Here is a 17,653-nt window from a genome sequence, read left to right as displayed (position 1 = left end):
TTATTTTTTAAAATTATTCCCAAATTGTGGTGTTTTAAACGCACAAAATGTCTCGTGTACTTGTGGCTATGAAATAGAAGAATAGTCATCGCATTTAATTTTTTCATTGTACCCTTTTTGGTAGCTCGTGGGTGGGCGGTCAAAGTGTTTGACATATTTGTGACTTTCATCATGCTCTCCAATTCAAGGGTTTATTTGTTTCTAATTAACCAAAAAATAGTTAGGTTATTTGGTTTACTTGTATATGAACAATCTGAAAAGAAAGTAGTTATTTTATTTTACCTATATTTTTCATTTTTTTATTTTTATTAATATGAAATTGAAATTTTTAATTATTGTCTTAAATTTTTAAATTAAAAAATAATAATTTGTTATACATGAGATATAATTTTATGATAAAGAACCATTTAAATGTATTAATTATTCATATATCATTAATTAAATTATAAATATGAAAAATTTATAAAGTTGAAAGTTAAGTTTGTATGATGTTTTTATTTCGATTTTATGAATGTTAATCATTCTATATTATATTATATAAGACATTATTTATACTATGTCGCGTCGCTATTTTTAGTTAAAAAATTAAATAAAAATATTAAAATTGTCAAATTTTAAAATAAAGAGATAAATTTCATGAATCAATGAAAATATAAAAACTAAAATTATAATTAAATTTATTTTAAAATAATATAAAACTACTATGACACAAATTGGAGACCGCGTTAAACTTCTATCTTGATCAAGGATATACAAAATCAAAAGAGTTCATCTTGACTTTCTTCGTTGGTGGAGTATATATTGCTGTCCATAGTCTAATTAGTTATTTAATTTAGATTTAAGTTTTGGGCGCTTTCAATTTTGATATATTTGTAAACCATTGGTTTAACTGTTATTATTTTTATATTTTGATCTTAGTTATTTTTATACTATTACTAATAAGTTACTTTTATGCAACAATCATATTTTCTCCGGATTTGTGGGGAAAATTATTTCTACTCAAAAGTATGAATTATAGAATATCGATACATAAAATTACGTGATCTGTATATTTTTCAATTACATTTTAATTTAATTACGGTGTTGAATTTTTATTCGTAATTATATTATTGTATTATTATTTAATGTATTTTAATTTTAATATTTTGATAATATTATTACAAAAACATTTTTAAGTTTAATTATAGTTTCGATTCTTCTATTATTATCTATTTACAGATTTGGTCTCCTATTTTACAAGTTGATAGTTTTGACCCATCTCTCATATTTTTGAATTAAAAAATGACGTTTTGATATATTTTTAATGACGCGACATATAATTCTATAATATAGAATCATCTAAATGCATTAATTATTCATATATCATTAATTAAATTAAAATATGAAAAATTTATGAAGTTGAAATTTAAATTTTTATGACGTTTTATTCTAATTTCATAAGTATTAATAATTTTATGTCATCCTATCATGTCACATTATTTAAATCATCTTACGATATTATTTTTTAATTAAAAAATAAAATAAAAAAATTAAAATTATCAACTTTTAAAATAAATAAATAATTTTATAAATTAATAAAAATAAAAATATTAAAATTACAATTAAATCTTTTATTTACTTAAAAATAATAATAATTTTTGTAGACATCAGATGTTAAAACCAAATAAATTGACATCATACAGACAAGTTTTAAAAGGAAAAAGTATTACCAAGTACTTTAAAATATGATTTAATTTGAAAAGTAGAACTTGAAATAATGGGATTATCACAATTATCAAACTCTCGAATTAAGTGAAAAATGTATGGATCCACCATAACTGATCCCGACATCCTTGACTAGTAGCAGTCATGGAGAGATAAGATTTATCTCACCGCAATGTCCCTACTTTATTTATGCCACAAGTCAATCAATTTGGATTCAATGAACTTATCTCCTTATTTAACTATCTCAACTGTTCTTGTCTAAAATTTAAACTCAACAATTAAATACCTGTTACCAAACTAATTTTTACTCTATGTAATTTTTATTAGGTTGTTAAATAAATTATCCACAGATAACTTAATAAAAACCCTTTTATTAACACACTCGTATCATGCTTGTCGTCTTATATAGGTCTAATTCTTAGGTCCATTGACTTAGACCATATTTAATGATGGATGTTTTATCTATTTAACATCAAATTAAATAGTTAGCAGTTCTATGGTGGAGTGACAAACTATAGGAATATCATCACCAAAAGAATATACAAGTAGCACTTAACTGATGAATTATTTATTAAGTTTTTTCGGTTGCTCAAATTAAATACTTCATCGATTGTAAAATGAATATTACTTAAAAAAATATCACTTTTAATTTTCAAAATAACTTAACTCATTTTTAATTATTAATACACACATTACTTCTAAAATAATAATTATATTTTATGTTTATCATAATAATTAAAAAAATCAACTAATAATTAATAAGTATAATTTGATAAAATAATTATTCATTTTTTTAATCACTTGTATTTCATAAATTTATACATACATACATACATACATAAAAATGTGAAAGGACATATGCATTCCTATGAAAGGACACATTTTAAAATGGAGTAATAGTATTTTCCTATTTTCCTACATAAAAATGTGAAAGGACATAAAAATGTGAACACAATAAATAGTAACATTTTGTTAAATGATGCAAAGGAGGATACATATGCATGCATATTAACAAGAGAAGACAAAACAGCCATACACAAACAAATGGTGGCGAAAAAGGCAAAGATGCATGTGCATCAATTATGGGACAATGTGGACACAAATTACCAATTGGATTTTTGCTGCGGCCATGCCACACCTATCTTATATATCGCATAGCATAACAAATATTTCATATTGATACACATCACTATCGTCCACATTCAAAAGAAAATAATAATCCAATCTTCATTCAATTATCTTTTTGTCCCTTTTCTATTCCTTGTCTACTTGAAAGTATACAAGTGCCGCTATGAGTATGACCTTAATAATACTACTACTAGTTATGAGTAAATAGAATCATAAAAATTACAACCCATGTCCACTTCATATGATTTGATATACATGATCTTCAATGTTTAAAATTAATTAAGAGAATATGGTCTATTTAATTTAGTTGTTAATGGCTAATTAATACTACTAGTGGTTTAAACTTAGGCACTTAGCACATTGCAATCCTTTGAATCATATATATCACATTATGCGTATATATGTGTATGTAAAAGATGCATAGTGCTGCAAACACAAAGTGGACAAATTAATCTTGTGTAACAATTCTTCGAAAATCAGTAGCCGACAGAGAAACAGCACGATCAACAAAAAAAGGAGAATATGAATCATTAGGTTTATTAATGTCAATCCACATAAAAGGTTGAATTCTGATTTGGTAACGTGGTGGCAAGTGGCAACGATCTTGGAGAATCCCAAACGCTCTAAATATATTTGAGCTTCGAGTTATGGTTTGAACGCGGATACTCCCTTGTTTGGGTGTAAAAAAGATGCAAACACATAAGTAGTATCTTTAAAACATTTGTTAACAAGACAGAATAAATAATTTCAATTCTCAACTTTAACTATATTGAATTTTTTTTCTCTCTATATTAATTATTTTTATGATAAATGTTACTTAGTTCGACTCATTGAGTATTATTATTGATTTTTACACACATATTAAAAACTAGAATAATTAAAAGAAAAACAAATTATTTTATTAAATTATTTATTTTAGTTATTGATAGATTTTTCACAATTATCAATATAAAATATAATAATGTCTTAAAAATTGTGCATATAATAATCATTGAAAAGTAATATTAAAAAAATAATTAAAATTGCATCGAAAATTAAAAATGACATTTATTTTCAGACATCTTAATTTTTACTAATATGACATTAATTATGAAACGGAATGAATATTATCTTTAAGTTCTTGTTTTTTTTATTGTCTTTACTATTCACAAAACATTATTTAATCATAAATTTTATGAGAGCACATTTTCTTATTTTTATAGTTCATCAATAACAAAAACATCACATTACATATTTTAAAAATTAAATGACAATTATTAGGATTTCATTTTAGCTCTTGTTGTCATAAATAGACATCAATAATTTTTTTTTTATAATAGAAAAACTTTTATTGAAGATAATACAAAGATAGACAATTTTATTTAAATATCTTTTTTATTTTTTAAGTCACCAAAATATTTGACATTGAAAAATATATATTAAAATATATATTTTTTTCTTCAGATAGCATCGACCACTCACAGGAAAATAAAAATTTGATGAAGTAAGAGGTGGCAACTTGGGGATGCGACCATGTACAAGGTTTAAAAAAAAATTCTTCATTTTAACAATTGAATGATTGTTAATTTAATAAATTAAAAATAATAAAAATATTGTTTACAAAAATCTATTAATAAAATCAAATAAATTACATTAACTTGAAGAAAAAAAAAAGATAAATTTATATATTATTTTAACAACTCACTCCTATTTTGTAGATAAATTTATATTATTTTAACAACTCTCTCCTATTTGTAAAAAAAAAATGAGCAACTTAATTCTATTTTCTCAACAACTTCCTCCTATTCTTTCTCCGGATCTAATAAATAAAAGTTAATAAAAATAAAAATAATAAAAATAATTATAATTGGATCTAATAAATAAAAGTTAACAAAAATAATTATAATTAAAAAATAGTAAATTATATTAATAACATCAAACAAAATATATTAAATTGAAGAAAAAAAATACATCAAAATTAATGCAGTTGAATACATGTGTCAAAATAAATGTATTTGATGTCAAAATTTGATGTATTTTTTTTTTCAATTTAATGTATTTTGTTTGATGTTATTAATATAATTTACTATTTTTTATTATAATTATTTTTATTTATTAGATCCGGAGAAAAAAATAAGAGAAAATTATTAAAATAATATAACACCTTATTTATTTTGACACATCTACTCAACCAATTTTTTCTTCAATTCAATATATTTTATTTAATTTTATTAATATAATTTTGTTTTTTTAAATATTTTTATTATTTTTAATTTATTAAATTAACAATTATTCTATTATTAAAATGAAGAAGAGAAAAAATTGAAACCTTATACATAACATCTTTAGGATGTGACCTCTACGTCAAATTTCTTTTCCTTCAAATGGTTACAGGACGAGAATGCAACTAAAAAAAAAGAGAAATTTAGTATATATTTTTAAATATAAGGTGTTTTAGTGACATTAAAAAAAATATTTAAAAAATTATCCTACAAAGACTTTATCCATTTACAATTACTCGTTCATCAATTTAATACATTTAAATGGGTTGTTAAACCAATTAGCAAATCTCAATCTTGTGCCTCATTCCTTTCCGCGATATAATGATTTAACGTGGTCGGTGATTGCATCACAATTAGCTATTTTCCCTTGAAAATTCACCTTGTTCCTTTTATTGACACTACAACCATATGCCTTCTTTGTGAATGTTAAACAAAACTCTTTGCACCAAATCATGTGACCAAACCATAGAAAACAAGGTGTAGAGATACTTTCTAGATACAAATGAGAACGTCAGTAAACATGCTTTATCCAAATAAGATGACAAACTTTAGCATTAGCATAGAGCTTTTTAATAGTGGAGAGGGATACCCAAAGCTCTCAACACAAGTCTTCAAAATCAACACTATTAATCATCTAAGTTGGATACTAATATATGTCTATGAGACGATATCTTAAATTGAACTATTTTTAAATACGATACTCACTAGTCAATGTTGTTAATAATTTTAAAAAATAAAAGTAATTGAATGTAACTCATATATATATATATAGCATGCCTTTGAAGCGCCTACTATAGTAACTCTGAAGTTTCTATTTGAGTTGCTTTTGAAGCTCAAGTTTCACTCGTTCTAAAGACTACAACTTGCTCCGAGATGTTGCCTTTGATACACAACATGTTCTGAAGATGCAACAAGGCGACATTGCTCATGCAATTAATTCTAAGTCATGCAATTATACCTCTAACTACCTGAACCAAACAATACAACATCTAACTATGATGATGAAGCTATGTTGTGATGAAGAAAGTCAACCATTGTGATGGAAAATTAACGCCTTTATGAAGACTCAGTTGTTTCATGATTCTTATGGTCCAAAAATATATTATGATATGTTTCCACTGCTCTTAAACAAGCGTATGAAAAAAGATTGAAGGTAAATTATTTTCAACCACTATCTAGACATTTTCGAACATAATCAATCTGGAAGATTTGATTGAAGATTCGTTTTGGAATTAATCAAGCTTTAACGATCATAATATCAAGCCATATCTATCAAGGTTTATTTTTTGTAAAAAACTCGGTTGACCTTGCACAAGGAAGATACACTCAGAAGATTTAAGGAGAATTATTTTCAAAAGCTATCTGGACATTCTCGCATAGAATCATTCAAGAAGATTTGGTTGAAGACTTGTTTTTGAATTAATTAAGTTTCAAATATCATATTATCAAACTATATATATATATATATATATATCAATGTTTATTTTTTATGAAAATAGTTGTGGACTTTGCACAAGGAAGATAAGTGCTGAAGATTCAAAGAGAATTATTTTCATGCGCTATCTAAATATTTCGCACATAATCATTCTAGAAGGTTTGATTGAATATACGTTTTGGAATTAATCAAGCTTCAACGCTCGTATTCTCAAACCGTTTCTACTAAGGTTTTTTTTGTTTTTTTGTGAAGATATTGTTGACCTCGTGCAAGGAAGATACACTCAAAATTTGTTTGGAACAATATTGAAACCATAATTCATGTTATATAACGGGATCAATTTTGAAGAAGAAAAAACAACACAACAACTAAGAGAATCTTACTAACTCAAATTTTTTTAAGTATTTAGAATTCAAGTGTTAGTTTTAGCAAAGGCACTCATTTAACTTTAAATTACATAGTGCTTAGTGTTCTATTTTAGTGTGAAGTTCATTGCAATCAATCCGCTAAGAAGAAACAAAATATATTTCAGTTTCACTCATTTGTAACCCTACTAAGTAGTAACTATTTTGCCTCAACAACTTGAAGGTTTTCATATTGGATGTTGAGAAGACTTGACTTGTAGGGTTGATGTGTTGTAGTGCCTCAATGATGTGTATATTTCAGGTTGGAAGTTGAGAAAACTGACTTGTAGAGTCATGTATTGTAATTCAAGTTCTGAATTAGTAGATAAGTTATTTTGTTAGGGAACTAAATGTAGTTGTCACATTGGTAGTGAACGAGTATAAATCTTAGTGTTTTTGTCTCTGTCTTGTTATTTTATTTTATCATTGTCTCTGATTTATTTATCTATTATAAGTATCACAAATCAGAATTTTAAAACAAAATTTTTAATAATACAAAACATAATTCAACTCTTCCTTATCGTGTTTTTGCAACTTCAAAATGATTTTCATAAAATCTTACATACTTTTGTAACTACTATAATCCACTAATTTACATTCTAATAAAGTTAGAGTGATACAAAATAATACAACACCCCATCATATACAACATGAGGTGATTGTGGGCAGAAGATGATTCCAAAGCTACAAGCCAATGTCAAATTTGTTTTCATTACTTATTATGGAGGATACATTATATTTGAAACAAGATTCTCTATCTAAGTTATCAGTTGTCTGACATAACTTAATAATTGATATTGTTTTATACAATAAATTTATCTGTATGATTTTATACCGACTCAATTTCTCTAGATCGAACGTCACAACAGAAATCAACTATGCAACTTAGAAAGTGTTGCAGAACTCCCACTTTCATAAGCAATAAGACAATACCCAAATAAATTAAGAAATTAGTTTTTTCTCAAATAACTTTTATGTTGGTCATCGTTTCAAATGACTTAGTTGTTTATCTTTAAAAAATAATTTAAACATTGTTTGTATGTTTAGTACAAATATAACTATTGTTAATATCAATTTGTGATATTTTAATTTATATTTCTTATTAGTAAAAATTATTGTAATTTTATTAAATTTTCAATCAGGTTTAATATATATTTTTTATATTTAATCTCCTTATAAAATATATGCTAATTCAATAAATAAGAGGTTGAAACTAAATAAAATGATTAACACAATTTAATAAGAAAATATTTTTATTTAGTGTTTTATATGGTACTAATAAATTTACTTCCAGGAGAATTTATGAAAAAGAAAAAACAAGTGTTAGCGTTTTATATTGTCTTCATAACTATGACACTTGTTAGCCTTTGTTAAAAACCAAAAGAAAATATGACAATTGATAACTTGAGCACATCAAATAAGAGGAGGTAACAAGAAAGAGACAAAAGAAAGTAAGCACAACCCTAGCCACGTAAAAAATAAAGTGATGGGGATGGAGAAATAAAGTTGAAGAAGGAAGATGTTGTTTGATAGAAATAGAACTCGGATAAAGGTAAAAGGTAAGAGAGATCCTGCTCTCTGCTTAAAACTGAAAAGAAACTACTGTAGACTGCACAAAGCCTAGCCACGTTCTTCACTTTATTGAAATACACTCGAAAATGGAATTAATATCATTCATATCATAGCCTGCATCGGCAGCGTTATCGTCATCCAATGAACTTTCACAGTCACAGCAATGCAGGCAGGCCTATCTAGTATCTCATATTCATCTACTTCTATGCATCATCTTTCAAAAACATTCAATTGTTAACTTGAGCGGGAAAGTGTTTACACATTTAAATCATTCAAATTTTTTTATTATAAACAGCATGCATACACATGAAAATGATGATCTAAACAAATTAAAATACTAAATATACATAGTACAAATAAAGGCCTATTCCCAATGTTGATAGAGAAAGCCTAACCAAACATAACCTCATTTCCAAGTTTCCTTTCTTTGAAAACATGCTCTGCAGCTTTAGTTACCATTTCGTCAACACAATTCATTATTTATATTCATACAAAGTATAAATAAAGCAAGCACAGAGCCAATAAACGCACGCAACTACTAATTACAGCAACTCAACGGGACTACATGATGAATTAAACAAATTCAATTTTCATATGATGATATAACACTGAAAATAAACTTTAATCTAGCTACATAACTAGCACTCTAAACTAGTGTACGTTGCTAATATTTCTGTTTATAAACTGAAGCTAATTATACTTAATAATACTTAAACAGAGATAATATTAATCTAATAATTAAAATAAAATAACCAGCATATGGAAATAAAACTAAATCTCACAATTGCAGCAAGAAATAAAAAATAAAAAACGAAAATGCGATTTATCAGTAAGGTGGTGGTCTTGCTGGTGGAGCCCAAATCACATCGGACGGCAAGTGACAGCTGTACATAGACATCCCACACGATTCACCCTGACCTTGACCGCTATCCACCGCACCGGAAACATTTGCCGAATTTCCATCACCACCGGACTCCGAGTTCCGAACTTCTTCCTCCATCGGTAACCTATGATACGAAGGATTATTGAAAGAACCAGCGATAACATACACCGTTCCCGCCGCTATCAAGTTTCCGGCAACCAAACCTCCGACGATCTGTCCCTGAGGTCCGGCGAGCGTGATTGAAAAGCCACTAGGAACCGCTGGAGAAGCACCAGATTGTTGAGGAAGAAAAGTAGCGGTTACAGATAAAATATCAAAACGTCCGTGAAAAGTAACAGTAGCTCCAGGCGTAGTCGAAGGTTGACGGAGAGTAACGTTAGCGACGGTTCCTGAACCGGTTAACACACATAAACCTATATTCTTCCGGCGACTAAACTGTGCAATAGCTAGAACGACGTCGTTTCCACCAGAAACTTCTAGAATAAAAGGACTCATAGCAGGTTCAGGATCGCGTGTTATGATAACTGGCGGTTTCGGTTTGTTTTTGGAACCAGGCGGACGTCCTCTCGGCCGTCTAATGACTTCGATTGTGGCGCCATCGCCGGAGGAATTCTGTTTGTTGGCGGTTGCACCTCCTCCGGTGCGGTTATTGTCGTCATCAGTAGCGATCGTTTGACATTGATTGGAGAGTTGGTAAGGATTGTGAGGAAATGGTTGTGATTGATGAAGCTTTGAGAATAATAAAGAAGGTGGGGTTTGAATTTCACTTCCTTTAGGATTTGAATGTTGCTCTATGTATTCTTCTCCTTTCATTGTAAGTATTATTTTCTATTTTTTTGTTTTATTTATCTCTCAATTCAATTAATTTTCTATGTTTAAATGTGTTTGGATTTTCAATGGATAATATATTGTATTGATAGAATACAAGTAGTTGGAAATTAATATTATAGAGGGTGAAGAGAGTGCGAGAAGAATAGAGAGAGGTAAAGAGTGTGAAGCTATGTTTGGGTTAAGTTTATTGTTTATTTATTCTAGAGGAGGGGTGTGCGATTATTTTATTGAAAAAAAAAAAAGAAAGAAAGAAAGGAAAATGGTGAGAGAGAAAAAGGGGGAAGGTGGTGGGTGAGGTTGGAAAATAAGTAAAAAGAAGACTAATGGCGCCGGTGGTAAGAAAGTGGGTCCAGATGGGTTTACAGATAGATGATATAATAGTCGAATGCAAATTGGGTATTATTGGTTGGATAAATGTAGCACCGCCTTTCCTTTTTCTCCTTAGAAGCTTGATCGTTAAAAATTGATAAGGACGCTTTGATGGGTTTCGATTTTGGGTATGGGGGATGACTTTTTTTATTGTGTTTTATCTTGTACCCTTCTGCTGTTCAATTCAAAGATTTGATCGACTCATTTGTTTGGACATGGTGTTCTTCCTTATTGCTTCCTACCGCAATCTTATTATTTTAGTTACTCTCTATCTTATCTTTAAATAATTCATTTTATTTTATAAAAAAATTACGTTAAAATAATTTTATTTTTATTTTTTAATAAATATATTTTTTATTATCATATTAATAATCCAGTAAAATTTAATAAAGAATTTGATAAATATATATTTTTTATTTTGTATATATATTTTTTAATATTAATCAAATAATTTAATTATTTTAAAATAGATTGAAAGAGAATTTTGTCTTTGAAAATTCAGATCATTATCATTTGGTTTATGTCAAATGGTCGTGAGTTTTATGATTGTTGATTGACATTAAAATTGTACCGCAAAGTTTCCAACTTTGTCTTTGAGCTCGATTTATCAAAGTCGAAATTGGATTTTTACTTTCAACAATGAAATTGGATTATTTAATTTTAGTCAAACACTGTTTCGTACAACAATAATAACTCATTTGTCATAAAATTTGTCTTCAAATAAATAATTTTTTTTATTTTTGATATAATATTTTTTTTGACAGGTTTTATACAATATTATTAATTGTTATTTTTTAATTATTCCTCTAGTTAATAATAAATACTACATAGCTTTTAATTTGATATCTTTACTTTCAGTACATTAACGGTAAATACAATAATAATTAATAAATATAATTTAGTAATACTTTTAAATTTTTTATTTTTTATTTATATGAAATAATCAAATCAGTTACATATTGTGAGCAAAAAGGGGTATTTTAAATTCTGTGACTGTTTTTTTTTTCTTAGATTTAAAAATGAGGAAGTTTATTTATTTTATTTTGACAAATAAAATTTTATGGTGAAGGGATGGTCACTCATTCCAAAATTAAAAATACCTTAAATTTATTAAACATATATTAAGAGATTTATATTTGTGGTATTAGTATATATTGAATTCACAAATTAAAGATTTAATATATAAATTGAAGATTCAATATATGTATTTTTACCATTTGGTCAAACTATTAAAATTAAAAAAAAAAAAAACTATAAATTTATAATTAAAAAAATTCAGATGTTTCTAAAGATGTTTATTTAGTATTACTAAAGTTAGTTCTGTAATCAAAACGTCATTGAACAAATAGTGGGCATCAATTAACTACTATTTCAATTAAATTTTTGTTTATATGGTCAAACTCACTAAACATGAGTTAAATCCAACCCATCAAATTCAAATTTTTCTCATAACACTCATTAGAAAAACTGTTCAGTTGTAAAAACACATGTTTAAATTACAATAAAGATATGTTTTGTTTCACTTTAAAATAGACAAAATCACAATAAGTTATCATAATTTTACAAAAATTATAAAATATAACTTTTATATAATTATGGTATCAATTTTATTGCAAAACTAAAAATACACTAATTCTATTTCTATTTGTAGTGTTTTTCAAGTTCGTGCCCATTCTTTATTACAAAGATGTTATAAAATTGATAATTTTATCGTACTTTCATTTTGATAAATAATTTATAACAGATAGATACTTATCTCCTACCTACATTTTGATAAACAATCAACATAAATTGATATAGAAAAATTACTCTACATTAAGTAAAAGTTTATGTTTTTTCTTGTCTTCTTAATGAATATAGTGAATTGGTTGGTATGAGTTGAATAATATATGAAAAAATATTTGTTTTTTTCCGATTAAATCTTAATTTTAAATATCGGATTTATTACAAAGTGATTCACCTTATTATATTGATTGATAGTTATGGTAGTTTTTTTTAACAGAACCGGCCTTGACTCCGATTACAAACACAATTAAATATGTTTAATGTAAAACACAGAAAGTTATATAATGTGTTTTAAATTATTGCAAAAAGTATTAATCAAGCACATGGAGAGAGAGTGTTGGATTCGAGCTGCTGAGCTGGACTTTCCTTAAATGGAAGAATGGAGAAAAAGAAAGACATCAAAGTACAATAGGGCATAGGCAAAAGAATAACCGCGTTTTCTTTTTTACCACAAATAAAAAGAAAAAATCAGTTTCATTTTAAAAGCAGCATGGTCAGTTGCATTATGCGAATTAAAAGATTCTTAAATTAGCTAACAATTCTCATGATTCCTTCCTCTAATACTCCACACACACACACACACACAATGACACACAAACACTACACACGCACAACAAGTCAGTTGCATGATTCAATAATTTGAGACTCGGTTCCGGATTCTCAAAGTACACAATAAATTTCAATTAATGAAGAAAAAGACTGCCCTGGCTTGAAGTAATCTTCTAAACAAGCATACTGTTCTCCTTTCCTACTACTTAAAGCAAGACACAATACAAGAGATTTACGATGAGATTCGGTGCATGTTTGGAAAATTACGTTTTATACAATTTAAGACATTAAAATAAAAGTGAGTTAAACTATTAATTTAAAGATTTAAAATCAATTGTAGAAATAAAACTCTAAATTATAACTTCGAATTAGAATTAATTTTTTAGCTAAAATCAAGTATATTTAACACAATCATAAAATCATTTATACACATCTAAATTCAATTTTACCACATCCAAACTAACCATATAATTAGAGATCATTAAACGCATGTTGTCAGATGCAAATCCAATAAATATGAGCCAGCATAAAAATTCATTTTCAAAAATAAAGATAGAGAAAAAAATACAATTTCAGAGGTGTACTTCCGAACAAAAAATATTTTCTCTTTCAAATGTGTACTTCTAGACAGGCTTATGATTATTCAAAAATGAAAAAGGAATTAAAAGTAGCTCCCTTTTTAAGGGCCATCAGGTAGGCCAATGCCCAACAAGTCTTCCAAGTCCAATTGGGTCATCCCTATTCTATCCAATATTTAATTAGACTATGTGGCCTGGGCCAAAAAGATTCAATTATATTAGTTTTTTTTATAGCTCATCTCAAACTATTCATAAAAAAATCTCATGCTATAAGGCTAGTCAGTTGAGTTGGGCCATATTTGATACCTCTACTAATTCCCTACAAGAACTACTTTTACCTCCCTCTATATATCTTTAAAACTACATCTATGTTTGAAAGTATACTTTCGGACACGGGAAAACTGTAATGTCCAAAAATATACTAAAGAGAAAAAAAAAATGGTTTTTTAATCTTAAAGTATAGTTCAAAAATATACTTAGGGTTGGAAAAGAAGCCTCATATTAAGTACCAACTAATTTCACTGCATTGGACACCTATTTGTGGTACACTTCAGTCAAAGATGTATAACTTACACACAAAGATAGGAAAAATTATTTTTATCCTTGTTAGTTTTAGTCCTTAAAATATGGACAGGACTAATTCCAACATGAAAATATATTAAACATACAAAAACAAAACAACAAAAACTATAAGCTATTTTTTCGGTTTTATGTACTGAAACAATTTTTGTTTACAGAATTCAAAAGCAAAAACCGATATTTACTGTAACAAAAAAGACATTTAGGCAAAAAACCATGTTACCCATGCATTACGCTTTTCTAAGTACTAAAAAAATTGAGCAACAAAGTTGTCATTTGCTCTTGTTTTCAACTTTTCCTTCAAACAAGTAGGTGTAAAAGAACAGTAAAAAGTTTTCTCAATTGTCATATATCCCATGAACTTTCAACTTAAGGAATCCGAAAATAGGCATTTGAATCCATTTAAATCCATGTGCTAGATTACGAAACTTCCAAACAATAATCGATGTGCTTGATTAAGGAATTTCAAAACTACAGATCAAACATTCCTTAAGAAGGAATTTGACTAAATGAGCATATCCTATTTAAAGAGACCGAATGCATTTCTGCAAGTTTTTCACATGCCTACAATTTTACATCCCCATAATCATGGGATTTTACGCCTATCTTTGATGAATGGTGAACCAGCTGGAGCAATGAGACCAAGGCTTTCCATCACTCTTATCCTCCGAGAACTCAACTCTTGGGGCTTTCCAGACGCTGTTTCCTGAGTACAACATAGTAAGTTAATGGAACAAAACCAACCAACACACAGAAATAAAAAGGTTCAAATCCATATACTTACACAACTTGGGCTACCCAGATCACTGTCCTCCGATGCCTTATTTTGTTTCTGATGCTTGCTCTTAGTCTGCTCCTCATTTTTCTTGTTGGGTTTTCTCTTGCTATTAGTTTTTTTACTTGGTGTTCCTGTTGAAGAAAATGATGAGAGGAATTGTCTGTTAGACTACTTATATGTGCTGGAACTTATACACTGAATTGCAATCAAATAGAGTTCTACACTAACAATAACTAATATCCAGCTTTATAATCAGTAACTGAGCATTCTGATATATTCAACGTAACAATTATAAATATTAATATTCCAACACCCCTTGAAGCTGAAGGTGCTACCTTCTCAGCTTGAGACAAATAAACCCAGTCAAACAGTGGTAGTTGGGGCCAAAAGTAATCATATATACAATATCAATAGACATAATACAAACAGTACCAAAACATAGCGAACACGCATTAATTGTTGAAACAGCAGCCAATCCAAAGAGGATAAGCCATAATCAATAAATAGATTGACAGCCGCTTGGAGCTGTAGAACTGGTGAAAAAGGAGTGGACTAGGCTGGAAAAGCCCTGACGACGATCTCTTTCAAAGCTACTGACAAGTTTGATCAGGTACACGCACTTGCGTGATGGTTAGACTGACAGAAACGAACTGGTATTATCACAGAATTGAAAGAAAGAACAGAGATTACAAAATATTGTTCCAGATGCTCTAGACTCCCCCAACTATTTCCAAATGACAAGATAATCCTCTCTCTATTCACTCCTCTCTATTTATATGCATGCAACTTAATGACACAATTCTCAGTTTATCCAACAAATCACCAACTCGGCCAAACTCTGAACTTCGGATCTGATCCATCCTTCCTCTGTTTTTCTCATACATATATTTCTTCTTCACCCAGATGCCGCCCATAAGTTTAGTAGCTTCCAACAGTTCCAGGACAAAACCTCAGTCAACCAGAATTTTGATGCCGTTGATAACCCGTCTCTGTGCATGGAGGATCTTGCTTTCAGCAGCACGTTTGGCAATACCATTGCAGCTGTTACCATCTCCTTTGCATCACTGATTATGTTTCTGTCTCCATCTTGTGAGGTGGCAACAGTTTTAGCTTCCATCTTTGTCATTGGAAAAGTGTTGATGCCAACCTGCACCAATGACCTCCAGACATTTCTCTTCACCAGCGTCTTGATCCCCTTCTCATCCGAGATTGAGTACGGCTGTTTGGGTGGCAGTGGTGGATCATCTGGTCTGCATGGGACCCATACGACAATGGTTGTTGGTACCTCCCTGTCCAATGTCATCGCCGTCATATCCATGCTACCACCCATAGAGCCGTTGCTGCTACTACTGTACACCGCCAGAGAGCCCATCAAGTGGATGCATATGCTGCTGTTCTCATTCGAGATGTGCCTTTTGTTCCAAGATCATTCCTTCCTCCAATTTTTGTTTTTCTCTTTATCAATGTCGGCCCAGCTTCCTTTCTTTGTGGGTTTCTTCTCCGTTAGATTCGGTTTTCTGCTAACTGAATAACTAACTAAGCCTCTTAACATACACTGACAGAACATACTAATCAGTGACATTATATCTTCCAATCTTCTGTGCATGAAGGCTCAAGCATCCAATGGACCTATAAGAGTGCGAAAAACCATCGTGGAGTGGCATTAATAGCTAGGAAGCTCCACATATAAGTGGGAAACCTAGGGTCTAATTGAAGACTTTCAGGTGACAATAGACAATGCACCCCATTTGTGAAAGAAAAAAGAGCAGTGTAAAGGCTATACGGAGAAAATAACGAAGTAGAGAAAGCCCTTCTGGAGTAGGATTTTCCAAGTCACAACCAGTTATTTGAATGAGGAGATGCAATAAATTCGGCCAGAGGATCTGAGGTAAAGAAAGTACTGGTGGAGAGGGTAGAACAATTGTTAAACACACCATCAAGCATTACGAGAAGGAAGAGGTGCAAGAAATGCAGACAAAGATCTAGGAGGTAAATGTCACTAGAACGAGCACACAGGAGAGGGAGTAAAAAGCGAAAGGTTAAGTATGTTTTTAGCTGCTATAATTATTTCAAATTTTGTTTGTAGTCCCTGAACTCGCTTTTTAGTCACTACAAATTACAAAATTGCATGCTTTTTAGGAACTAAAAAGTGAGTACTGGGGCTACTCAAAACTAAACATATTTAACCCAAAAGAGAATAGCCAATTTGCAACAGCTGCTTTAAAATTTCTTGCTGTAGAAAAGGAACAAGCAAGACTTAGTTCCACCGGCACATTCAAGCATTATCCTGCAACCTATTTGTTTGATGCCAAGAATATGAAAGTGATTTTATTTTTTCTAATGTAACGAAAACTAAATTTGTTCAACTACTACAAATATATATTGGGCATAGCAAAAAGTGGATCGGCAATAATTTGAGAGAAAAGCAAATGTAACTCGAGTAACCTGTCACTGTGAAATGAACTCAACCATTATAGGCACTAAACCGTTATCTCAAATCTTAAGTGGATCAAATTGTAACGTCAACTAAAAATATAAAGCAATAATATCAATCTTTCGGATTCAAGAATCTAACTGTAACTTGAAAACTTGATGAAGATCTGAAAGATTAAAAGCAGCCAAAAGGAAAGGCAAAAAATGTTATGTAAAGTGTAAACCCTTTTGAGTCTCAACTATAATCGAGGGTTTGCTTCCATGTGCTGGGTACTAAGACTTGGCATGTTGTTCATATGCATTTTCATAAAGATATGCAATCCATTATGTAGAATGATAACGCATTCTGCAGAATATACATTCC

General features: G+C 29.1%; 2 protein-coding genes across 5 annotated transcripts in view; both read right to left on the bottom strand.

The window, feature by feature from the left end:
- Window positions 1-9,066: 9,066 nt before the first annotated feature.
- Window positions 9,067-10,630, bottom strand: LOC101507928 (AT-hook motif nuclear-localized protein 17). Its single transcript, XM_004501575.4, has one exon. The coding sequence runs from the start codon at window positions 10,198-10,200 to the stop codon at window positions 9,331-9,333; it is 870 nt and encodes a 289-aa protein (XP_004501632.1). The 5' UTR covers window positions 10,201-10,630; the 3' UTR covers window positions 9,067-9,330.
- Window positions 10,631-14,475: 3,845 nt separating this feature from the next.
- Window positions 14,476-17,653, bottom strand: part of LOC101508242 (uncharacterized) — a 5,128-nt gene continuing 1,950 nt past the window's right edge. For 2 of the 4 annotated variants that reach the window (XM_012716103.3, XM_012716104.3), the window contains exons 7-8: window positions 14,863-14,987; window positions 14,476-14,784 (exon numbers count right to left, since the gene is read on the bottom strand). In XM_012716103.3, the coding sequence (XP_012571557.1) occupies window positions 14,665-14,784; window positions 14,863-14,987 (245 nt within the window). In that variant the 3' untranslated portion in view covers window positions 14,476-14,664. The remainder of the gene's footprint in view (window positions 14,785-14,862; window positions 14,988-17,653) is intronic. The other 2 variants (XM_004501576.4, XM_073368197.1) reach the window with 1 other exon arrangement.

Source organism: Cicer arietinum, chromosome 5 (assembly GCF_000331145.2).
Source record: "Cicer arietinum cultivar CDC Frontier isolate Library 1 chromosome 5, Cicar.CDCFrontier_v2.0, whole genome shotgun sequence".
Classification (NCBI taxonomy): Eukaryota; Viridiplantae; Streptophyta; class Magnoliopsida; order Fabales; family Fabaceae; genus Cicer; species Cicer arietinum.
Note: the sequence above shows the minus strand (reverse complement) of the source record. Positions and strands in the feature narration are given on the sequence as shown.

What these genes read in the sequence shown, in the direction of transcription:
- LOC101507928 (XM_004501575.4), bottom strand. Translation starts at nt 10,200, where the DNA reads ATGAAAGGAGAAGAATACATAGAGCAACATTCAAATCCTAAAGGAAGT.